The sequence below is a fragment of the Lagenorhynchus albirostris genome, chromosome 7 (genome assembly GCF_949774975.1).
Source record: "Lagenorhynchus albirostris chromosome 7, mLagAlb1.1, whole genome shotgun sequence".
In the NCBI taxonomy this organism is placed as follows: Eukaryota; Metazoa; Chordata; class Mammalia; order Artiodactyla; family Delphinidae; genus Lagenorhynchus; species Lagenorhynchus albirostris.
Genome location: NC_083101.1, coordinates 27,579,575 through 27,606,116, shown reverse-complemented (window position 1 = coordinate 27,606,116; position 26,542 = coordinate 27,579,575). Strand labels below are relative to the sequence as shown.

Genomic DNA, 26,542 nt, shown 5'->3' with positions numbered 1-26,542 from the left:
CTTGTCTTCCAGCATTTTGCAGTACTGCCTAGTAGCTTGATCCCTTTGGAGATGTGTTGAAACGAATTATTTGTCAGTGTTTCCTAGCCAGAAATCTGAGTTTATTGTTCAAGAAAAATGCTTAACTGAGAGTTACTTGCAATTATTTTCTTAGTATATCCAAATAGTATCCAGATTATGGTTTGATTCCAAGTCAAAAACTAAATGTACTTTCCTAACCAGCTGCATGAACTCCAGGCTTGCCTCAGATACCTAACTGCTGACAGAGTAGGGAAAGATGACTTGGAAGATTAATTATTGGACTAGGAGTATGTTGTTAGATATTTGGAAACAATTCTTTTAATGTATATTATTTGCAAATATCTCATATTAAAGTGATTAAAGCAGATTAATATGAATAACTCATGGGGACAAAAAATATTGTAGGCTGAAATCTAGGCCATGAGTCCTTTTAGACTTCATTATCTTCAAAAAGAGTATTTTAAATACTAATATTTAAGTGATCATGTTGCAGTACATCAGCGTGAGAATTGAACACAAAGCTATGTTAATTATTTACCAGCATTAGACAGTCTGAAAGTGAACAAGTAAAAATAGCACAAGTGGAAAAGGATTTTAGAACAAATTTTCACTAATTTTTTTTAACTGTTAGGAGTTTGGTTGATAGTAAATATATGCAGAAAGATCACCAGCAAATGAGTTCTGGATCATTAGCTTTATTTCTGGTTGAACAAGTAGCCAAAGCCCCAGCAGACTTGGTTTTTCTGCTAATAACTGGCTTGCAGAACACTGCATGGATCCCTTAGCAAAATTAATACTCCTACCAACTCTCCCTCTCCTCCGAATTTAGAACTTGAATTTTACCTATGAAAAGAGCTGAGTTTATGGGACATTTTCCAAGTCAATATAACTAACCAGCCACTTCATCCCAATCTTGCCACACGTAACTCAGTTGTCAGACAAGGAGGGAGGGAATGGTTACCTGCCCACAGGTGCTTACACTGGAGAAAAAAGTACAGGAATAAGGTGAAGGGAAACAGTCTTCTAGATTAGATCACAGATGAAAAGGGAGAAAGGATTTTGTGTATTTCCAACTTCTGACTCACAGTAACTCACCATTAGAATATTATTCAGCAGGTGTCAATCTCTGACCACTGGAAGGAGAAAATAAGGAGAGGGGTGGAAGCTCACTCAGTATTTTCAAGGGAGCAGAGGTAGTACTGGCAGAAACTCCTTTTGTGGCTGCAGTCAGGAATTCTGGGAGAGGAGAGGACCACCAACAAAAGCATGAAGGGAATTCCCTGGCGGTCCAGTGGTTAGGACTCTGTGCTTCCACTTCACGGGGCACGGGTTCGATCCCTAGTCGGGGAACTAAGATCCTGCAAGCTGCTCGGTGTGGCCAAAAAAAAAAAAGCATGAATGTTTCAGTTATGAAGGCAGTTTAAAAACAAGTCTAAATATTTAAGAATAGCTCAAACTATAACTTTTCACCTTTACTTCATTTGTAGGTGTTTATGTCTTACAGAAATGCAGTTTCCTATTATATAAATGTACTTAGTCATAGAGTACAGATGTATGTGGTACTGTATTCCATGGTTGTTTTTTTTTTGGCGGGGGGTACATGGGCTTCTCACTGTTGTGGCCTCTCCCACTGCGGAGCACAGGCTCCAGACGTGCAGGCTTAGCGGCCATGGCTTACGGGCCCAGCTGCTCCGCGGCATGTGGGATCTTCCCGGACCGGGGCACCAACCCATGTCCCCTGCATCGGCAGGCAGACTCTCAACCACTGCGCCACCAGGGAAGCCCTGTATTCCATGTTTATTTCAAGTTATTTACTAGGGTTTTGTGAAGAAGACTTTTAAATGATCATGTTTTTGGAAAAATAGTGCTTTTTATAAACATAAATATATGTATAGGAAATATAAAACTTCTAATGTTTGGAATCAACTAGTATGCAGTAGTTTTTTTTGAAATCTAGTATTTTTTGCCTAAGGGAAAATTGCACTTTGAAACAGTCTCTTATTTACTCTCTTTGACTGAGTCCCCTCCATTTCCCTAGTTAATCCTTAATATGGTATTTTTGGGGTGAAGGTAGAAGTCTTAGTAATATATTGTAAAAAGTATTAAATATTTGCCCCCTAGTCATTTTCAGATTGTCTGAAAGAAACATTGCAAAATTATCTGTCCCAAATCTAACAGGATAATCTGAAGTATGAAACAATGTGAACATATAGACATAACTTGAAAAGTTTCCTCAATGTTGCGTGGCATTCACGTTTTTACTAGGAACTCTCTTGGACTTTACTGCAAATCAAAATCAAGATAAATCTTCTCCTGAAAATGTGACATCTAGCCTTTGTTACATTCATTGTTTTGACAATGTTAGTATATTTTTCTCTCAGCAGTTATCATTCAGAAGCAAATATATTCTTATTTTTGTTGCTGTTTCAGTGCTCTGATTTTAACTAACTTTTCCCTTGCTACCTTTCTCTATTTCAGCCTGTATTTTGGAGAATTAGATTGTTAAAATGTTTAATTTATTTTAGATAATTTTAAAAAGTCATTATCTACACATAAGACGGTTTAGGATGGAGTTTAGGGTTCAAAGATATCATTGTGCTCATCATTTTATAGATGAGATAATTGAGTCCTAAAAGAGTTAAGTGACTTGCTGGTTAATGTGATGGGCTGAAACTCAGAGCTCTTAAAACTTGGTCTAATGCTCCTTATTTTTAAAAAGTTAAAAAATTTCTGCTGGTTGGGAAGAAATTTGGAAATCTCAAATTTTGTTCTGTTTGGGTAAATGATTCATTGAGTACAGTAAGCAAGGTCTAAAACTTCTTTATTATTCCTATTTTAATTGTGTTTAGGAAACACTATTTAATTAGCTCCTCCATATATGGAACTATTTTAGAGTACTTTGCTTCTAATGTCTTTCTATAAAAGGAGAAAAATGAAGATATTAAGAAGAAATATAGAAACAATAAGATCTTAATCTTCAGAGGGCTGCAATAAATCATGGAGGAACGTAGTTTCTATATCTGCTCATTGCAGATTGGGAAAAGATCTGGTTTAAATACTTTATATTTAATTGGTAGTGATAAAAAACCATTTGTGATTACTTCTCCATTATTATTACAGTTTTATTTAAGGAAGTTTGGTCTCAGGTGACAGATTCACATAACTGGTAAAATAAAGGGTCAAAATTGTAGGATTTATTTTAAATAACATTTGAGAGATGGAGGAAGGGAATCTCAGAGAGAGAGAGAAAGGAGCCATCTCTGATGATAAGAGAGAGAAATGAATTGTTGGCAAACAGGATTTCAGTAGAATATTGAAATCGAAATAGTGATTGAAATTGAAAATAGTGATGTTGAGCAAAGTAATATGACTAATGTTTCTTGAAGGCTTTCCAATAGTGTACACTGTCATAACCTAAAAATCTAAGTATTCACTGAGACCTCTTCATAATTCACAAAGTGGTATTATGTAGATACAAATAAATGTATTGGAGACAGAGCAGTGGTAAATCCTGGGATCAGGTGGTACTCATTAAGTAGAGATGTTTAATTGACAAAAATGCATCACTCTTGGAACTGAAACTTAGAGGAATCAAGCAACATATTAATGTATATCTTTTGGATAGCTTTCTGCTTTGGGAGAAGAAATTCCAGGAAAAAAGTAAACAATCTATTTTCCAATTTAAGACATTTCTTGAAGTTGGGCCCTTATATTGAAATACCTGCATAATTTGAGACTTTCTATCCTTTTCTCATTGCACAGTATAACTTCTTCAACCTCTCCTGCATTTATACAGTGTATATACTATAAAATTTGAACCTAAATGAAAGAGGAACCATGGAGGGTCTCCAGTTTTACCAACTGGGTGTATTTATATATATAAATACATGGGATACATATATAAATACATGGGAACAATTTTTCCTAGATTATCTGGCTTTTCATCTATTTTCTGGTTTGTCATGAACAGCCTAGTATATTAAACAATAACATGAAAGCTTTACATGCGTGTGTACATGTGCACACTTGCACACAGATGCACTAAAAAATGGCACCTTACTAAATTAATACTAGACACAAAATTGAATCATTATGGTCAGTTTTAAAAACAGTAATGGTCTTTATATTGTTGGGTTATTTGGGAGTAACTGGTAAGTAACATTCCTTTAACCAAGTTCTAAACCAATTGGGAAATAAGACAAAACAATAAAGTTGATAAGAGGCCAAATAAAATGATATTGGAGAATTTGGCTTATATCAATGGGCACACTTCCTAATATTGAATCCTAGAAGTAGACAGACTTACCCCACCCAGGGATGTAAGTACAGGGCTACCTCAGGTCCTTGTGTGTGAGGGGAGCCTGTTTCAATGAAACTTGCTGAATAGAGGGAAAGAACCAAATATAGAATATATGTTCTCTGTGGGCAAGCAAGCTGCCAGAAAGAGGGAAAGGTGCTGAGCTACTTATTTCTAGTTTGTCCTTCCAAACTCATAATCAGATTAAGTCATATCATCTTCCCAGGAGAAAATGAGGGAATAGAGAGCAAGGCTAGTGGCACTTTTCTCCATGTGTAAAGAAACATCAAGTGCAGAGTTGAGTCTCCTCTTCCCCTCCTTTCACACTTGTATAAAAATCTTTGGTTATAATTCTAGCTATAATGACAATAATTTTTAAAAAATCAGTGTAATTAACTTTTTAAAGGTAAATTCGACATACAATATTAGTTTCTGATGTATATGTAATTGACTTTTTTTAACATTTCTTATTCCTAGTACCAAAGTAGGTACTTTGTACTTTTATGTATGACTCATGGCACGTATTATAGATGCCACAGAATTGGGTTGTTTGCTGTAGTACCTGGAGCTTGGAATGCGTCTTTAGAAGCATTAAGGACCAAATAGAATGATTACTATACAAGGTCACGGAGTTGATTATGATAGTGCTGGGATGTGCTCATTTTCTAAATCTCAATTCTGTTCTTTTTGTGTAGACAGGTATGCAGACCAGAATATTTTAGGATGGGTATAAAAATGACCAATACCAAGTAAGAACAATATTAGAACTGAAGAAGAGAGACAACAGAAACATTGCTGAATACATCTAATGTTCAATTAAATTTAGTAGTTATTAAATATTACTATGTGCCGAGCTTTATCCTAGACACTGGGATTAGAATATCAAGCATAATAGCCATGTGTTGTTAATTATGATGGTCAATGTGGGGAAAAAACCTTTTGTTGGACCTATTATATGGTATGTAAATTTAAAGGGGACAGCAGTTTCTGCATGTATTTTTCATCAATTTTCTGTGACATACAGCACTGAGTAATAGCTGTGCCCTCTTCCTAAACTTGTGCTAGCATTCTCAAAAAAAAAAAAAAAAGATAGCTTAAGTAGCGTAGGTTTAAGTTGGCAGCTTCTCTGAAGTCATCTGAGGGAAAGACCCTATTGCTAGAAGTGTTTCTTTGGTTTCTCCTTGTCTGAATTTTTGCCATTACAACTTCATTTTTTGGGGTAAAGGATTGTAGAACTGCAGCCTAGTTTTATATGTTAGCAGGCAAGCTCTCAGAATACAAAGTCCTTGCCCAGTGAAGGCAAGTAGAGAAAACTTGGAAGAACCATTTATGAAGTGGTGAAAGAGATCTCTGAAGAAAAATTGAAGAGCAGATTTGAAATGTATAAGAAAACCATCAGAATGCATAGAAATGTGTGCCCCATGAAGGAGGTTGATTGTTCTAGTTGAAGAGTGTCAGACTGAATGAAAGTGGAGGTGTGTGTTGATAATCTTAAGGTAAGAAAAAACATTTATAGTCATCTGGAATTAGTTTGAAGTGTTAAATTTTCCTCCTTATTTTAAGGTGATTTATATCGGGACTGGATTTCCAACTATAGTTCTAACATCACATTATGCAAGCTGATGTGAACTGTACAGATTTCTTGTAATTTATGTTTTGGTGAATATGAACTAATCTATTTCAGGGTTTTTAATCCTAACTTTTCTTGCATGTCACTGCCATTGAAACTTGCATGAAAAGCACTAACTGCCTTCTTTCTCTTCTCCCTGATTTGCTCCAAGGCTGCCAGACAGATCAAGGATAGGTATGGTATAAAACCTACGTTTTTATTTAAGTATCAACAGTGAAGTCAGAAATGAAATTCAAGAAGTTTCTTATTAGAATCTCGTTAGTTAAAATAAATACAAATGGCGAAGTGCAAAAAAAAAGAGAAAAAGTCTTCTGCATATATTCCGGAATAAACAGTATATCAGCAAGATTTTTAAAAAACATAGTTATTGACAATTATGTACTTCCAAAAGAATTTCATTTCTGGTATAATATAGTTTTAGTACAGTTCTTAATTAGCTATGCTAGTAGATGGGGAACCATTTTGAATAATTAAAAACATATATATTCCTGAATGTATTTTTTGTTGTTCTTAAATTTTACCAATATAAGCGTGTCTTATTTTATGAGAAGTTACAGCCTTATTTCGTTCCTCAGGAGCTAAAGCTCTCCTTTTTCGCTCCCTCCTGCAGCTGACGCAGCCCCAATAAAGCCTTGCCTGAATTTCTTGTCTGGCCTCTAGTCAATTTCTGTTAATCGGGGGAAGGCCAAGAACCCTGGTCGGTATCACAAGCACAGCAACAAAAGCCAGCCTGATGATAACTCGTTATGTTTGTGATCTGTGTCTCAGATGTACTACTTGGACTCAACCTACTGGACCCACTGGGTCAATAAAGTCCTTAAAAGCCACACACACAAAACAAGAGCTATTGCTCTCCTACTTCACTGCTCTCCTGTTTAACACCTTTGTATTCTCATTCCATCTTGTTCCTGGTGCCATCTCTATTTCTAATGCCACTACTGTCTAGTTTGTGGGAGGAGAAGATTAAAGAAAATGATGATAGGCTTTGGCTTAAAGGTCTTTACCATTGGTAGAGCCAGGATTAGCACAGGTAATTTAGTATTTGCTGTAATGAATGTACGAAAGGGCTAAAAGAGCTGTTGGCAATTTTGGATTGGGTTATCACAGAACGGATGGTTTTGATCTGCTTGGCTAGTCACTGAGCATTGACTGTAGTGAAATTATCACTTAAGATTTCTTCATTTGAGGAAAATGAAATTCTCTGAAAGGCACAGCTCTTCAAAGCACCACTCTGAGTCCTAGATTAAATTATTCATCAGATAATTCACAAAATTATTCTGTATGTATTATGTGAAAACCAGTGTTGTATTGTTAATCTTGGCTGAAGACTTCAACTCTTGTGTTTTTCTAGTGGCCTTTTATTTGACTAGAGGCAAGATTCACATGGCAGTCATAGCATTCTTAGCACAAATATTAATTTTTCTATTTTTTGCATATTTTTTAAAAATTAATTTTTATTGGTGTATAGTTGATTTACAATGTTGTGTTAGTTTCTGGTGTACAGCAGAGTGAATCAGTTATACATATACATACATCCACTCTTTTTTAGGTTCTATTCCCATGTAGGTCATTACAGAGTATTGAGTAGAGTTCCCTGTGCTATACAGTATTTTTCGTATATTTTGTATCAGGGAGTGTTTAAAGACTTGGATTATTCTTATAAATCCTGGATGTAGAAAGGAGATTATGAGAGTTTGAAAGTGAAAAGTATTGGCTGTATGAGGAATGGATGCTAGGTAGGTCAGTTTTCTGGATAAGGTATATTTGGGTTATGTGTGCTGGAATTTGCCGTAAGTAATCCATCTTCCACCCTGGCTAGAGTATTCTTCTGTTTAGCCACCTACTGCACAAAATCCTGCTCTGGTCCATGATTTTCTGGATTAGAAGTCACTTCCTAATCAGGCTTTGGGCCGTCCAAAGACTTTGAAAGAAACCTTGCAGTTATTTTCTCTTTGCAAAAATAAAACTAGGAGGAAGAGATCCTTGTGTTCAGCTTTACTGAACTATTTACTATTAGAAATGAACCAAATGGTACATATATACGATGGAATATTACTCAGCCATAAAAAGGAACAAAATCTGGTCATTTGTAGAGATGTGGATGGACCTAGAGTCTTTCATACAGAGTGAAGTAAGTCAGAAAGAGAAAAACAAATATCGTATATAACGCATATATGTGGAGTCTAGAAAAATGGTAATATGAACGAGCCTATTTGCAGGGCAGGAAGAGAAACGCAGATGTAGAGAATGGACGTGTGGACACGGGTGAAGGGTAGGGTGGGATGAATTGGGAGATTAGGTTTGACATAAATACACTACCATCTGTAAAATAGATAGCAGGTGGGAACTTGCTATAAAGCACAAGGAGTTCAGCTTGGTGCTCTGTGATGACCTAGATGGGTGGAATGGTCGGGTGAGGGGGGTCCAAGAGGGAGGGGATATATGTATACATACAGCTGATTCACTTCATTGTACAGCAGAAACTAACACAACATTGTGAAGCAGTTATACTCCAGTAAAAAAAAATGGGCAAGGTGAATTAAAACATTCCTAACCACATGGAACCTGTAATGTAGAGACGTATCTGTGGATTTTAGATTGTTAGTTTGGGCTTTGAGGCACAGTTGTCTAAATATATTCAGTTTAAAAATAAAAAGTCCAGTCTTTTGGAAAATTATAGCGTTGTTGTACATCTAACTTGATTTATGGAGACTGAAATTTTCATTGTCTAGAAAATAAAGGTCATTATTCTTTTTTTAGGCTTTGATAGGCCTTTCTGATATATCTTTAGGGGATATAATTTTTCTTTGAGGCCATAGTGATATTTTTCCCCCAGGTTTATCTTGAAGAGTGTACATACTATGCTTTTATTTGTTGGTTTTTTTTTTTAATTGAAGTATAGTTGATTTACAATGTTGTGTTAATTTCTGCTGTGCAGCAAAGTAATTCAGGTATACATAGACGTATACGTTTTAAAATATTATTTTCCATTATGGTTTATCACAGGAGAGGCCATAATGGTTAAATCAAGTTTTACAGATAAAGTTTCAGGTTTAAATTCCTTAAAATACTTTCAGATATTTTTCTCAACAGTTCTCAACAAACTTTTAAATCATCAGGTTTAGAAGCAACCAAGTAAGTTCAAACCTGTTCATTGATTCAGTGGGCATTTACCAAGTACCTATCTGAATATAGCTCTTTAAGTAGTCTTTAAATCGAGAGATACTTGGGACTGTCAAGAACAACATATGTATGATTTAGCCTTTGTTCCTAACTTCTTATTGATGTAATCTGAAATTTTATTATTGAGAACCAAGAGCTTAAAGTAATAATGTGTGAAATGCGCAGCATTATACTTGCCATTCAGTTAAGTGTGAGTTCCCTTCTCCATAAATTGTTTTTTAGTATAGCACTTCCTTTTTTTTTAAAATTAAAGTGTTGTTGATTTACAATGTGTTAATTTCTGCTGTACAGCAAAGTGATTCAGTTATACATATATATACATTCTTTTTCTATATTCTTTTCTGTTATGGTTTATCACAGGATATTGAAGGTAGTTCCTGTGCTATACAGTAGGACCTTGTTGTTTATCCATTCTATTGATATATATAATAGTTTGTATCTGCTAACTCCGAATTCCCACTCCATCGCTCCACAACTCCTTCTCCCCCCTTGACAACCACAAGTCTGTTCTCTCTGTCTGTGTGTCCATTTCTGTGTTGAAGGTAAGTTCATTTGTGTCATATTTTAGATTCCACATATAAGTGGTATCATATGGTATTTTTTTCTCTCTGACTTCGCTTAGTACGATAATCTCTAGTTCCATCCATGTTGCTGCAAATGGCATTATTTCGTTCTTTTTTATGTCTGAGTAGTATTCCATTGCATATATGTACCATATCGTCTTTATCCTTTCATTGGTCAGTGGACGTTTAGGTTGTTTCCAAGACTTGGCTATTGTGAATAGTGCTGCCATGAACATAGAGGTGCACGTATCTTTTTGAATTATAGTTTTGTCCAGATACATGCCCAGGAGCAAAATTGCTGAATCATCTGGCAACTCTGGTTTTTTGAGGAACCTCTATACTGTTCTCCATAGTGGCTGCACCAATTTACATTCCCACCAGCAGCGTAGGAGGGTTCCCTTTTCTCCACACCCTCTCCAGCACTTGTTATTTGTAGACTTTTAATGATGGCTCTTCTGACCAGTGTGAGGTGGTGCCTCATTGTAGTTTTGATTTGCATTTCTCTAATTATTAGCGATGATGAGCATTTTTTCATAGCACTTTCTTCTTGATAAATAGATCAGCTGCTGTTCACTCTTTGTTAGTACTAAAGTGACTACTTTCCTAGTTTTAAGATGAAAGAAAATGACTGAATACAGCAACAGTGTGACATTTTTCATCCCCAAGTAACTGAATACAGCAATATGTTTGATACCTTTCATACCATTGATCTTTAGGGTAGTTTGGTAGATCTGAATGACTAGGCCTGGTATTCCCTTTGTTCCTGCAGCTCTATTTACTTCCTCTGCCAAATTCTGTACTAGGAGGGCAACATTCATGAATAGCATTTTTGTGTCATTTTTTGACCAAAGATAATAAGGAGAGTTACTTTGTGATACATGTGGAAATCTACTGTAATATGAAAAACTGAAATTTGAGATAAAATAACAAATGAATAGAATATGAGAATTTCTTTTAATCTCTAGTTTTAATTGACAGAACAATTTCCCCCTGCTTTGGGTAAAATGATGTCTGGTATGGCTTCTTCCTTTCTTTGTTTTGTATACCACATTCATCTAAAATATATTTATTGAGTTTCTGTTATTTCCATGGCATATGGTTTCACAGGGCTGTTTCTTCTTGTCTCCTCCCATTCAGTTGATGTTGCTAGATCAGAGTGACACCTACTAGCATGGTATTCAAAATTGTAATTTTACTTCTCTCCTTTCTCATCCATGGCCTATAGCAGCTACCAAGCTATGCAGTATTTGGTCAGTGTACCTCTACTTTTATTTAAGGACACATGGAATGGCTGTGACAACTAGGCAGAATGTTTGAATCAGGGTATATTTACAGTTCATTATTTGGCATATGAAAAGGGGTGAGGCTGGCATCAGGAAATCAGATTGAGTGTACAGAGGTTCAGATGATTGTTGGGTCTGTTAAAGATGATTTATCTTGGATATTTGTCTCTTGAGTTATTTGTAATTTTATGCAATTTTGTAAAACTGGCTGGAGGAAAGTTCTTTAAGGGTTATCTTAAATGTCTTTAAATTTAAAAACATTTTACAGTTTTTTATTAAGTTAATTTTCAAAAGATCTAAAAGCAATAGCTTCTGAAGTCACTAGAGTGAAGTAAGTTCTATCTGTTCGTTTTATAAGTTAAATATGATACGATACTTCCCATTCTTTTATTTTTAAAAAAATGTTTATGTTTGTGTTTTCTGTAGAGTGACAATGGCTTCAGCTTTTCGCCTTTCTTTGAAACCAAAGGTCAGTGACAGCATGACTCATTTAATGGTGGATTTTTCTCAGGAAAGACAGATATTGCAAACTTTGAAGTTTTTGCCAGGTAAGTTAGTACATATATTACATGTAAAGTTATTTAAAAAACCTTTTTTTTCCTTCAAGATTTTTCTGTAATGAACATTAGAATGTAAATATTAAGGAAGTATAGTGTGACTTTTTTTTCTTCATTCAGCTAAGGAATAACTGAATTTGCTAGTCTTTATTTTTAGATAATTATTTTACTGATAGTAAAGATTCCATTTTAAGAACCCAAGAAAGGGATACCTTTTGTTGCTAGTTTGGCAGAGAGAAGCAATATGCCATGGTGGTTCACAGTGAGTCGTGGGGCCAGACTTCTAGATTTGCATCCTGGCTACCGCTTACTTGCTGTGTAGCCTTAACAAGTTATTTAACTCTCCCTCATTCTCTTCATCTTTAAAATGTGATGTTATCCTTCTGGGGTTTTTATAAGGATTAAATGAACTGAGACCTCTAAAGCACTTGAAATAGTACCTGGCACATAGTTAACACGCAGTGAAAGTTAACGGTTATTATTACCATTATTGTGGTGGTTGCTGGTTCAGATGGAATTTTATTTCCAGTAGTAATGTGTTAACATTGGTTTATTAGAGTATTAGTATGAGGGTATTCCAGCAGTCAGAACCATTTGAAATTGAGTCCCAAGTTATTGTCCACAGGTGTGAAAGAGCCAGTTAAGGACCTTTCGGTTATTATTCTCTTTTTACTAACATCAAGTAATGTGGTTAAGTTGATAGCTAAAACAATTTGGACTTGGTGATTTGGGGGATCAGGAAATCTCTTGAAAGCAAAGTGTTTTACTTACAGGTTTATGGTTTTTGGAGGTTAGCTGTTTTTGAGTAGAGAATGTTGATCATATGAAACCATTATTTTCTTCTCTGAAGATTTAGTCCAGGACTTTAGAAGATGATTGGAAAGACAAAGTTAGTAGTCATGAAACTATAATGGAACTAGTAATGGTAGTACAAGTGAAGTATTAACTTGTGTGGTATAGATCAGAAGTTCTAGAGGAGTTTAGAGAAGGAAAAGATGAGAGAAGGAATCATAGTTGTAGAGGAAGGAAGTATACATACTTGTCAGTGGATACCTATCTGTAAATTGGCCTTTCAGAATTCCTAACCATTATATTTTCATTCACACTACTACTCAATTCAGAAGGAGAGTCAGGAGTGGTAGATTGTGAATATACACATGAGTAGTAGTAGTTGGATTTTTTTTAAAAACTACTAAAAAAGAAGTCTTCTCACCATTACTTTCCTTGATTTTCAGTGATGGCTTAACAAACCAAGGCCATGTCTGCCGTACAGTCAAGTAGATTGCATGCACAGTTAGGATTTCCTCTTTTGCAAACTGTTAAGACAGTCTGAAGGAATGAGGTATAATGAAAAGCAAGAAATCCTTTTGTGGAGGAGTTTCATCCTGAAGGAAGGTATAATAGGTTGTTAAAATTTATGAAAGGTGAATTCATATTACTAATTTTTTGTATTCTGCTAGAGCATAAAAATTTCCTATAAGGTCCAATCAGATTAACTTAAAAATGAATACCTTCATCCCTTAATAATTCCTTCTATAAACACTGCAAAAATCAACTCTATACTGAATTATGTATAGTAATGAGTTTTGGACGTATCTGAGCCTGCACATTGTAAGTGATGATGATGGATGATAATAATTACAGTCATTTTCTTCTGCTGTAAGCATTATTTATACATTGAAACTTAGAGTTTATATCCTTTCTGAGCCTCTGCAGCCAAGAAGAGAAACATGTTTGTGGCAGTATTGATGTCAGTTGTCCTTTTACATTCACATGCAGAGAAAAACATTAGCAGAATTCTTACACCAATGTCCACACAATTTAACTGTTGCTTTATGAAAGTTGCTGTGAATTGCTTTCCATTCTCATTTCTAAAGAGAGTTCTGCCTTTCCTAATATTTTTATATTACAAGTTTACGAACATTCATCTTCCCCTGAACTTTTATCCCACATTTGTTGAAACTCTTCTCTTACTTCTGTTTAGAATATTGGGTGAACTTCCTACATATCAGATCCAAGTCACTCTTTTTTTTTTTTGCGGTACACGGGCCTCTCACTGTTGTGGCCTCTCCCGTTGCGGAGCACAGGCTCTGGACGCGCAGGCTCAGCGGCCATGGCTCATGGGCCCAGCCGCTCCGCGGCTTGTGGGATCTTCCCGGACTGGGGCATGAACCCGTGTCCCCTGCATCGGCAGACAGACTCTCAACCGCTGCGTCACCAGGGAAGCCCCCAAGTCACTCTTAATTTGACCTACCACTCTTTTTTTTTTAATTTAATTTTTATTTTATTTTGGAGTATGGTTGATTTACAGTGTTGTGTTAGTTTCAGGTGTAAAGCAAAGTGATTCAGTTATCCATACGCATATATCCATTTTTTCAGATTCTTTTCCCATATAGGTTATTACAGAATATTTGACTTAAATTATCTAAATTTTTTTTCCCTCCCAAGTTTGCTTTCTTCTGGGGCCATTATTCACAAGAAAGAAGAATCTTCTTGCTAGTACATTCTTACTGGAATGGTAGCTGAATTTGGGAGATAGATAGTGGGGAGTTAGCTGGACCCACTTACAAATTAAGTGATTCTGTCTGTATATAAGCCTCTTGGGACATTCAGTACAGGTTTTAACTCAGCAAAACTATAAAATTACTACATGCCATAGGCCGTTACAGTTCCTCACATGTAGGCACTGCACAGCATATTAAATTTATGAATGCCTGTATCTCTTCCCATAGCAATGAATAGTAGTCTGTATTGCTTATATTCCGGTAACAAGAGACTAACATCTGTAATGTATTATAGGGACGAAACCCCTACAGACAGATGAAGGAAATTAATCATAATGAGAAATGATAAGTATTTCTTTGTCTGTTGTCTTACTGATAAGATATATCAGATTCCAAGTATTTATTGTACAATTACACACATGCAGTAGTTCAACTTTGAAGACTATAGCTAATGGAGATCAATTGTCCCACCTCTCTCCTTTCCTCCCTTTCTTACTAGTTAGGCTTGAAGATTTAAAATGTATATCAAATTCCTTTCATCTTGGTCTTGATTATTGTATCTAAGATATTTGGTTTACTTTGTTCTTTGTTAGGTCTCACATTGCTTTGAATTTTCATGTAGAATTCCTTTGTTATTATAGTTTTTTTAAAAATTAATACTTTGTTTTTTAGAACACGTTTAGGTTTATGGAAAATTGAACAGGTAATACAGAGTTACCATATACTTCCCCTCCTCCCCCACATACAGTTTCCACGGTTATTAATGTCTTGCATTAGTGTAGTACTTTTGTAGTAATTGATAAATTATTATTAGCTAAAGTCCACAGTTTACATTAGGGTTCACTCTGTGTTATACAGTTCTACGACTTTTGATAAATGGATCATGTCATGTATCCACCACTACCTTATCATACAGAATAGTTTCACTGCCCTAAAATTCCCTTGTACTCTGCCTGTTCATCCCTTGTATCCTGCAGTCTTGCTATAAGCTTGTTAGTTCCAGGAATTTTTCTGTTGATTCTTTGAGATTTTCTACATAGACAATCATGTCATCAGCAAACAAAGACAGTTTTATTTCTTCCTTCCTAATTTGTGTATGTTTTACTTCTTTTCCTTGTCTTACAGCATTTAGCTAGAACTTCCAGTACAGTGTTGAGTAGGAGTGGAGAGAGGGGATGTCATTGCCTTAGGGGAAAAGTATCTAGTTTCTCAACATTAATGTTAACTGTAGTTTTTTTGGTAGATGTTCTTTATCAAGTAAAGTTCCCTAGTTTACTGAGAGCTTTTGTCATGAGTGAATGTTGGATTTTGTAAAATATTTTTTTCTCCATCTATTGATATGATCATATAATTTTTCTTCTGATCATCTGATTTTTCTTCTACTGATGTGATAGTTTACATTAACTAGTTTAGAATGTTGAACCAACCTTACATACTTGGAGTAAATCTTTTAAAACCTTTTTTTAGCAACAAAAGGTTTAAATACAGTACTTGCACAGTTTCACACATTTCAGACCCATCTGTATCACTGGAGGACCACATTCTCCAGTTAGCCTGCTATTTAAGTGGAACATCTGTTAATGTTGAGGAGCTATGGAAAACCTCTTTCATGGAAAAGAAATTGATTAATGTTCATTCATGTTAATTGTGATTCATTTACCTCAGTTTGTTTTAATGAATCATAGAACTCTTTGGAGAAACATTTAAAAATGCTTAAATATTTTGTGGGGTTGTGGAGTTCATTTTCAGTGTTGAGAAATTACAGTTATTTTATAAACTAGGTTTTTTAAATACATTGAAAATACCTTGAATTATTTTAATCTTTGGATTCAAAGCAAGTTATTTTATTTTGTCAATAGTGATTTAATTTATATTCTCCAGCTGTTTGAAATAACAGATTAAAAACGTGTTGAGAAGTAACAAATCATTCTTGATTCTTTATTCTTAGCATGTTTGAATTGCTTTTTGCTAACTAGGGTTTTAATATACTTTGAATAAGTCTATGAAAAACTTTGAAATATGAATTTTAAAACAGAGCTAGAAAAATGGTTATTTTGCATTTATAAGGTATCCCTTCTCTTAGCCTGATTCAATTGAACAGTTTAAAAGCGACATGAAAAGCATAATTTGAACGACAAACATAAATACTGGATTAGTACTATAGTGAGAAACGAGCTTTTTTTTTTTCTTCAGTCCCCAAAGCTCCAGAGATAGATCCAGTAGAGTGTTTGGTGGCTGACAATTCTGTAACAGTAGCTTGGAGAATGCCAGAAGAAGATAATAAGATTGATCATTTTATACTGGAATATAGGAAAACTAATTTTGATGGACTTCCACGTGTAAAGGATGAGCGATGCTGGGAGATAATTGATAATATTAAGGGTACTGAATATACACTATCAGGTAAGATGACTGCATCTCATGAATCTCATTCTCGGAAGATAGATGTAATTGTGAAAAATATTTTGAATTACATTAAAAGATGAAGTTATTAAGTTTCTTTAGCCAAGCTGACTTTTTGTATATTTATTATGGAAATGAATTTCTCTTAAAATATCAAGAAAACCTTCATTTTCATTACTTCTGGATATTTGCAATCTGGTAAAACAGTGTATTTAAAACAAACATGAAAGGATGTTCTGGAAACTGTATTTCAGAGTGACATTTAATTTTTACCTTGGTTTTCTAACAATAAAAAAAGCTGTCAATTTTCTAGATGTATACACTACCCTGCATTTCCGTGATACTGTAAAGACTTGCCTTTACCCTTTTCTGATAACCTTCACGATAATACTTAAAGTTAAGCTGTGACTTGGTATTAGAAATTTGTGTGTTGGCCTTTTGATAGTCTTTAAAAACATATCTGCATGTATAGGGGACTTTGGGTATTTGAAATGGCCAAATGTTGCCTGAGTTGTTCAATATTTGTTTTATGTGAGCAGTAACAGTAACACTACCATTACTGAGCACTTACCATTTGTCAGGAGCTGGGCTGAAGTGTATTACACAGTACATCTCATTTAATCAGTACAATACATCTCATTTAGTCTTTACGGTGAAGAGGTTGGTTTTCTCTTTTCTATTTTAACAGATACAAAACTGTGGCTCCGTCAAGTTGTTGAAGGTCCCGTAGCTAGTAATTTTTGGATTGAGATTTTAATCTAGACCTGACAGACTTCAAAGTTTTTCTGTTAATCCTTATGCTTCACTTTCTCTTTAAATTCATTTTTCACATATGAAACAATGTGTCATAAATATAAAAATTCTATAGTGTCTACTTCCCAGAAATTGAATATGTTATTTTAAACTGTAGTGTCTCTCCATGAATGAAACCTTACTTATAATGAGGCTTGAGAGTATCTTTTTATTGCTAGGTTTAAAAAGCCCAGTGATAAACTGTATAATTTATTTTGAAGAAAATCATAGATAAATCATGATTTCTCTTATTTCAGGCATTATCACCCTTTTAACATAAATCTGTACCCTTCCTGAGTAAAAAGATAGTTCTAGGGAGGGAAAAATGTCTGTTTGAAGGTTCATACTCGTACTTTTGGAGTAGATTCCTTTACTTTTCATATCTGAAAGCCATTTTTCATTTTTTCAGGCCTAAAGTTTGATTCAAAGTATATGAACTTCAGAGTGCGGGCTTGTAACAAGGCTGTGGCTGGAGAGTGTTCTGATCCAGTGACTCTAGAGACCAAAGGTAAGATCAGTAGCTACTTGTACAGCATGAAACAGAACTTGACATCAGTAATTATTCCAGACTTCGTGACAGGAAACATTTCATGTATAGTTGCCTTCCTTCCCCACCTTGATTCACCCCCACTTCCCCCACCACCCCGCAAAGGAATTCTCAGCAGGAGGAATTTTAAGATGGGAAAATTAGGACTACAGTAGTGGTTTTCATTAGTTTTTCTTTTACCGTGGTATTCAGATGGGTAGAATAGACTGATGATGGTGTTATGTTCTCTCATGCATACTTACTTTACAAATTTCAGTCTAGTATAAATACATTCGCATGACTGGAGTTTGCCCAGAGTTTTCCCAGAGAATGGATTGTGACTCAATAATGGGGAAGTACGTATTCAGTTTAGTTCAGGTTCTTTTTGTTTTCTAAAATCTTATTGTAGAAATTAACATTTATATAATGTTTACAAAGCTCACAAGTCTTCATTTGATCATTGAAACCATCTTGAGAGATCAGTAGAATAGATATTATTGATAACCATTTTGCAGGTGAAGAAAGTGAAGTTAGTTAAAGTCTGTTCCTAGAACTAGCTTGGAAAGTTGTGAATAAGAATCGATTTACAAGTTCTGTGCCAGCCCTTATTGTGGACCTGGAATGTAAGTGCTTCTAGTCTCTGAGAACAGTTTGGATTTATTGTAGAATAACATATTTAAACACAGAAGATTTTTCAGGTATTTACCAATTTGAAGGCCACAATGCTAGAGGTCTTTCCAATCGTGAGGTGATAATTGACTCAGTTTACTTCCAGAATCAGATTCTACACATTGTTGTTAGATAGTTGGGCCTTAGAGTGTTCCACTGACCTCTAGTGCATATAGCATTTAAATAGGGTTTGAATGCCAGAAGTTTGATGTGATTTGGAGGCTGATATAAAAATATCATATTAGAATAAAACAAGATATGAGGTTCATAAGTTATTGACAAGACAAACTCATAAGAATATGTTTGCATCAGAAAGATTAAAAGAAACAAAACTAAGTCGAAGTAATTTGGATTAGCAAATGTTTTTATTTGAGAACTACAGATAACTTAGCCAAGAAATGCAATTACTTAGAATTACTTGTTAACAAACTGAGATGATACTGTGGTTTCTTTATAGAGATTTTTACCATTTCATAAATAGTCATATTTACAGGCAGATAATCCTTCCTACATAACTTGACCTGATTTTAGCCCTTGTCAGGTAAAATTGCATTATTATTAATATCCTCCCTCAAGAATATTATATGTTTTTTATTTCTTTTGTTCTCATTTACTTTTTATGTTTAGTGACCAAACTTGGGCCTAAATGTGGTGAATTGTACATTTCCATTCAAATTCCGTAGATTCAGGAAAATGAATAACTGGCTTGTAGCTTCCTTGGAGCTGGGCTGTCTGCTCCTGTTAGCAATGTCTAGATTTTACCAGTCAAATTCTTGGTCTTAGGGTTTGTAGGGAAAGACTAAGTTGATTCTAGTCCTTTTGAGCAGTTCTCTCTGCGGGGTAAACCCCCTGGGGTTGGGTTAGACTGATACTAAACGCTGCGGCCCACTGAATCTTCTGGGACCTTCTGGGAGACTCAGTAAAAGTATCTCTTAAGAAACTATGGGTCACAGGTTTTCTAGGGTTATTCCATACCACTGGAGTGGCCACTAATGACAACAGGAGCTCCAGAGAAAAGTCAGATTTTTTAAATGCTGTGTTAAACAGTTATTTACTAATTTTTTGACTTGTTGCAGCCCTTTTTGACCAAACAGTAGAAATAAGTGTATGAGCAAAGAACTGGAGGCAAAGGGAAGGAGATGGAGATTTAATAGTTGAGGCCTACCCAAACTTCATATCCTGCCACTTGTGGTGCTTGGTGTGGAAAATAGTGAACATTGTTAATATCTGTCTCTCCAGTTGTATGTAACTCTATTTCTTCTGTTATTGGAATTGTCAAAAGTGATGAATAATATTTCTTATGACCAGAATTTTTAAAGTACATTATCCCTTACTTCCTTGTAAAGGTAAATGATGTGATATTAATCACCAATTACTTTCTAGCCTCAAATGTTAGTGTCTATGATATAATTTTACAGTGCCTAGAAAGCAGCCACCAACACAAACTAAACACATGAAACATATCTGTGTCTGTGTTCTAATTTTTTTGGTACTTTGTTTTCACACTTTTAAAGATGTGGAAACTAATATCTGGCTATATTACAGGGCTTATATGAGAGACAGGACTAAAATTTGAGCCCTCACTTTTGAGGCCGGTCTTTTATTTGCTTTTAAACTGCATGGTATTAACCCTCTTACCTTAGAGAGCCTCTATGATTTAGTTGAGGCCTCATAAAGAGACAGTGTCCAAAAAAGAAGAGATAAAAGGTTGCACCCCTGGGACTGGAACCCATGCTTTACTGTTTGGGTGCTGTGGTATTTGATAAATTTGGTCTCAAGCGGCTTGGGGGTGATACCTGTTTTTGCTACCCTTGACTCTACTCATCTCTCCATCATGAAACACAGGGAATAGCTTTAGGATTTGTTTCTTCCCTTAGGATTTTAACAGGCAACTGGGAGTGATGGCACCTTAGAGTTATATCCAATTTTTCTTTCTCTCAAAAATGCAGATGCCCTCACATATATTAACTAATAACTAATATAGAGGTTAACCCTGTTTTCTTAAGGCAGTTCATTCTTGGTAATACAGGGTCTCAGTTTTGCTTAATCCTAACTTTTTAGTAACCCACCTGTTGAGGAATTCTGTTTCCATTTTTACTGAAAAGCTGCATTATTTCGTCTTTCAGTAAGCTCTTATCTGTTTACATGCAGAGTTTGAAAGCTATTAACTTTTTTGCATATAGTATGACATTTTCTAAAAGTGGGTATGGTCAGTAGATTTGTATTTAGAATATTTAAAATACACTGAGCAATGGGTCAGATGCATAGATAAAATTAAAGTGCTCTTTACGAAACAGTAGAGTATAAAAGGATTCTTGATTCACTAGGTAAGCACTAGGTTCTCTATATGAATATTTTGTTGTTTGATGATGTATATTTCACAGACACACTGAAACCTTAGCTAAATCACGTATTATCCTTAAGTGAAATGGGGTTTTGTAAAGGAATATTTCTTCGCTGAGTACTTACCAGAAATTTAAATTTTTGGAGGGAAGTATAACTAATAAGCAGATTTATTGGTAACTATGTAGTAGATAATACCTTGCCTAAGACCCAGTTAGGGTCTTAGGATATTAAATAGGAAGAACTGTGCATTACTCAGCTGTGAATCAATACATTTCAATGATTAATGCTCAGTATCCAAGGCAGAAGGTGATACTGTGTTACACTGATTTCCTAAATTAGCAGTTCTGAGTAAGTCTTGTGAATAGTACAGATAGTTCCCCGATACCAAATAATTTGAAAAGCATAGTTTTGTTTTGGATTTTTAAAATTTGATTTAAGTAGCCCCTCTCCCCAGTCTGTTCTTTGCCATGTATGTCATCTTTAGCTCTATCAGCTGGGTTAGTTCCCTTGCTTCTGCCATCATGGCCTGTTTCTCTGTGCTTGCCTTATTTTGAAACTACTAAGAGTTTAAATATGAAATTATTAAGTGTTAGGGCATAAGAGAAAATGTGTGTGTGCCAGGCTCTATAATTTTTTACACCACATCACTTTCTCCTCATCCTTAATTCTACCAGTTCCTCTTCCTATTTAGTCATAACAATCAGCTGATGCTCTAATAATAGGAAATTGAGGCTATTGATTCCAGCAGAAGGAATGGCAGAAAGACCAGTGGCCATGAAAGTACGTTGTATTTGGTCGGAGTACAGGATAGATATATAGAGGAGAATAATGGGAAATAGAGTAGGAATTTGTAGATTACGGCTTTATCGTTGTAGACTTTAAATTTTAGGATTAGGAATTGGAACTTTATTCTCTATATACAGTGTTAAATCCATTGAGTAGGAAAACAATGTGGTGACGGTTGTGCTTCAGAAACTAGAGATATGCTACATTAAAAAAAATTGAAATATTGTTTTGGTTAGCACTTAACTTCAGTTTGGATAACTCATCCTCCCATTTAAACCTGAGAGTTGAAGATACCTGTGTAGAGTGGGATCCTACTGGAGGAAAAGGTCAAGAAAGCAAAATTAAAGGAAAAGAGAACAAGGGCAGGTAAGCTAGTTTATTAAATCTGTTATCTGAATAAAATGCTTGTACATTGATTGTTACTTGACAATAACTTAAAATGAAATTCTTGGGAAGGGTAAGCTGGGACGAAGTGAGAGAGTGGCATGGACATATATACACTACCAAATGTAAAATAGATAGCTAGTGGGAAGCAGCCGCATAGCACAGGGAGATCAGCTCAGTGCTTTATGACCACCTAGAGGGGTGGGATAGGGAGGGTGGGAGGGAGACGCAAGAGGGAGGAGATATGGGGATATATGTATATGTATAGCTGATTCACTTTGTTATAAAGCAGAAACTAACACACCATTGTAAAGCAATTATACTCCAATAAAGATGTTAAAAAAATTCTTATTAGTAACACCAAAGTGAAGAATATAATATTATCAGTACTTGAATTTGTCATTAACATTTTTCATTACTTTTTTTTGTTTCTTTCCTAATCCTCTTCTTACACCTTTTATTTCAGTATTCCATTACTTTAACGTTATATCTACAGCACTTTGAACTGCTTAGAGAGAAATTCCTAGCAATAGTTCCTGAATTTTAGACTTATAGATCACCTGTCTTACCCGAAGATCTGCAGCGAATGACAGCTATTACCATGTACAGTCCCAGTGTCTGGCCCCTGATCAGCAGCCTTATGAACAAAGAGGCAGGCTTGGGACCTTTTATTATTGTAGGACGTATTTAGGTAGTCTCAAAGTATGGGGGCCTCTTTAAACAGAGATAAATTTTGCTCAAACTAAAATAAGGTAATCACTGTGAGTTAAACAGTGAATCAAAAGAAATTCCTTAGCAGGCTTTTGATCTAATTTTACTATAAACTGTTAAATTTAAGTTGTAAAGCAGTCTCTTAACAGTTGCCTATTTTTATCTGACAGTGCCCATGTTACTTCACTGAAGAAACATACAAGGTGATGATCTATGTCTGTATAGTTCTAGGACTTAGTATATCTAGCTTGGCTGAATAACTTTTATTTTTCTTTAACCAATAAGCAGAAGCCATTGCAGCAGCCTTCATAAGCTAAAATATTGGTCTGTGTAGACTGTCTGTATTGGTGGCTTATGTTTTGAATTTACGGCATTATAATGTGCTGTATATTATTTGGATTATGTTGTATACGATAACAAAACAATAAGCTCTGCTTTAAAGTCTTTCTTGAATTATTTTCCTTTATCTGATTTTCTTCTGCATTTACTTATACTTGGCACCTTTCTTGTTGTGCTGTATTCAATATATCTAACATTACAGCTTTGCATTTATATATATTTGACATGAGGCAGGTGTGAAGTGTCCTATGTTTTATAATAATCATGCAGTTTCAGAAGCATCAAGGATAAAAAATAAAGGTCATTACTGAAGTTATTAGGACAGTGCCAGAAAGATGAATCACTTCAAATTGCACAAGTAATAATGTGCTAATTTGAAGATACTGCGTATCTTTCCCAGAAACCAGAATGTGTTCTCTTTTCAAAATTATCTTTTCTTTTTTCTAGTTTATTTGCTTATTATTGGTGAAAGTGATTTCATAGTTAGTGTATTATAAATTGTAAAGTGCTGCTGGATTTAATAGAATCAGTGAAGTTGCATTTGGTCATTTGGAGATTTTTAGGATACTTATATGTAGAATTTCATCATATTATTTCTCTTTCTCTCTTCCCTCCTTTTAAGAGTATTTTATTATGTAGGCTACTTCTGGAATGTTACATACATTTATTCTTTCCATAAATATTTGTTCACTGCAGGATGTCAGCTGGATATTTTGGAGTTTATAGGGATAAACACTGTCCCTGCCTTCAAGGAATTTGCCCTGACTTATGTAGATGAGATATATCTCTCTATATAAATAAAAATAATACAAGATAGAGATTATGTGTAATAGTATGTGTGAATCAGGGAGTTTAGAGGAAGAAAGATTTCCTGAGCTGCCGCATGTTGAAGTGGTCAGTTAGGACAATAAGCCAAACTGAAAGTAACAATCAAGACTTCATGTACTTGCTGTGATAGTATAAGCTAGAGGCCACAAAGGAAAGGGTGTTAGCTCCCCCCAGGGTTCCACTTTTCACAACAGAATGGCTCAGGGTGAGGGTTAGGTAAGTGAGAGCAGATGGCAGATGGTGAATATCTGAGGGTCATCTCACTGCCCAGGAAGGCCCAAACAAAAGGCTTCTCCTATTGTTTTATGGACCTGAGGCCAAGGAAATGAGAGAGGGGGAACGGTTAGGAGTAGAAAAGTATTGAGACAGAGTGGAGAAAAGTGTCTTCAGACTGCTTCCTGACCCCTGCCCTCTTTAAGGAGGTCTCTGAAGAGGCAGCTGGAAAGGGTCTCAGCCGGGGGCCCCCTGCTGTAAGGGGGCCTCTGAATACAGGCGCCCAATCTAGGAATGCAGACATTCATATGAGCTTGGGGTTGCAGGGGGTATTGCAACTGCTTCTAGAAACTGCAGTGAACTAGCTCTGTACCAAGTCTGGGGTAGAGAAGGCAAGCATTTATAATCGCTTCTTGTTGGGCCTGAAAGATCATACATAGGATTTTGGCCTGGAGCTGGACTCTTCAGAAAAGTTATTTAGCCTGGTAGGATCTGGGAAACCTTCATTAGTGAAATGGTATTTAGGTTGGTTCTCAAATAAGTGGAAGAATGTGTAGCGTTTGGACTTGCAGTGAGAGAAGGAGCAAGGAAAGGAAAAGGCACTGAAGCAGATTGCCTGAGTTTAAGGGACACTTGAGTGACTATATTTAGCTGGATAGTGCTCTCCAGAGGTGAGAAGGCTGGAAAAGCAGAGTGGGCCCAAATCAAGAAGAACCTGAAAAGCCAAGCTAAGTCATTTGTAGACAGTAAGAAAGTGCTCGAAGATTTTAAAGTAGGAGAATCAGTTAGGTTTATCTCGTAACAGTGAACAAATAAATTGGGTAGCAGAGAGATCATCTGGGAAGCTGGTAAAACAATCCAGAGTAGAGGTAACAAAGAGGCTTAATTCAGATAGTTGAGTGACTGAGGTGTCTTTAAAGGATGGGATCATGTTTGCTTTAAGACAGGGGGTCCCCAAGCCCCGGTCCTGGCCGTGACCGATAACCGTCGTCTTGGGAGGGAGGGCGCACAGCAGGAGGTAAGCGGCAGGTGAACAAGCGAAGCTTCATCTGCCGCTCCCCATCGCTCCCCATCGCTCTCGCCTTACCACCTGAACCATCCCTCCCCCGGTCCATGGAAAAATTGTCTTCCACGAAACCGGTCCCTGATGCCAGAAAGGTTGGGGACCGCTGCTTTAAAACAATAACAGCTGTTGCACTTCTTGCAAAAATGTACTTAGGGTTGGAAGTCTAGAATGCTGCAAAGGAAGACATCTCCTTATTTAATTTTTCTCTTAAATTTAAGCTGCCATTCTTAGTAGTTACATCTGTTTTTCTTTTTGCCATGCTTTCCCTTTATTTCTTTACTACTGGTAAGTTATAAATTTTTTTTGTTTTATGAATGCAGTGATTTGATATAATTGAAATCTTATTTTTTTAAACATCTTCGGGATTTGATCTATTTTGAGTTTTGGGGAGTTAGAGAGAGGCCTTAATACTGTCCAGTTTACCGTATCATATAATTTGATAAAGGGAGGTCAGGTTGCATCTTGTCCATTTTAGTAGAAGAAGTGCTTTATAATACTTGATATTATCCTGTGCCTGGATTTGGGTAATTGCTGTTTTTCTTTTTAAGAAGAAAAGATACAGAACAAAAACACTGGGTCGGCCAAAAATTTCTTTCAGTATTTAAGTAAAAATAAAATACCTATTTTTCATTTTCGCCCAGAACTTTATTGAACAATGTATTCACCATTTTGTTCCACTACCTTCTGCCATCTTTCAGGCAATGTCATAATTCTATCTTCCCAAAACTTTTTATCTTTTTGAGCAAAGAACTGTTCCAGGTGCCTTTTACAGTCTTCCAAGGAATTGACATTTTTTCCATTAAGAGAATTTTGTAAAGACCGAAATAAATGGAAATCCAAAGGTTCAGTGTCTGGTGAATACGGTGGATGAATCAGAACTTCCCAGCCAAGCTGTAGCAGTTTTTGCCTGGTCATCAAAGAAACATGTAGTCTTGCGTTACACTTATGGAAGATTATGCATTTTCTGTTGACTAATTCTGGACGCTTTTCATCGAGTGCCGCTTTCAGTTGGTCTAACTGGGAGCAGTACTTGTTGGAATTAATTGTTTGGTTTTCTGGAAGGAGCTCATCATAGAGAACTCCCTTCCAATCCCACCATATACACAACATCACCCTCTTTGGATGAAGACTGGCCTGTGGTGTGGTTGGTGGTGGTTCATTTCACTTGCCCCATGATCTCTTCCCTTCCACATTATTGAACAGTATCCACTTTTAATTGCCTGTCACAATTTCTTTTAAAAACGAAGCATTATCATTATGTTTCAGTAGATAATCGCACGCAGAAATATGGTCAAGAAGGTTTTTTTCACTTAACTTATGTGGAACCCAAACATCAAAGCGATTAACGTAACTGAGCTCATGCAAATGATTTTCAGTGCTTGATTTGGATATTTTGAGTAGGTCGGCTATCTCCCATGTCGTTGATTGTTCTCAATTAATG

The 26,542-nt window shown here is 35.7% G+C and overlaps 1 protein-coding gene across 2 annotated transcripts in view; it reads left to right on the top strand.

Annotated features, from left to right (window-relative positions):
- The window catches only part of FSD1L (fibronectin type III and SPRY domain containing 1 like), a 70,285-nt gene that overhangs the window by 25,359 nt on the left and 18,384 nt on the right, over positions 1-26,542 (top strand). For both annotated transcript variants that reach the window (XM_060154703.1, XM_060154704.1), the window contains exons 5-10: positions 6,100-6,122; positions 11,404-11,525; positions 16,232-16,441; positions 17,643-17,741; positions 21,797-21,926; positions 22,826-22,858. In XM_060154703.1, the coding sequence (XP_060010686.1) occupies positions 6,100-6,122; positions 11,404-11,525; positions 16,232-16,441; positions 17,643-17,741; positions 21,797-21,926; positions 22,826-22,858 (617 nt within the window). The remainder of the gene's footprint in view (positions 1-6,099; positions 6,123-11,403; positions 11,526-16,231; positions 16,442-17,642; positions 17,742-21,796; positions 21,927-22,825; positions 22,859-26,542) is intronic.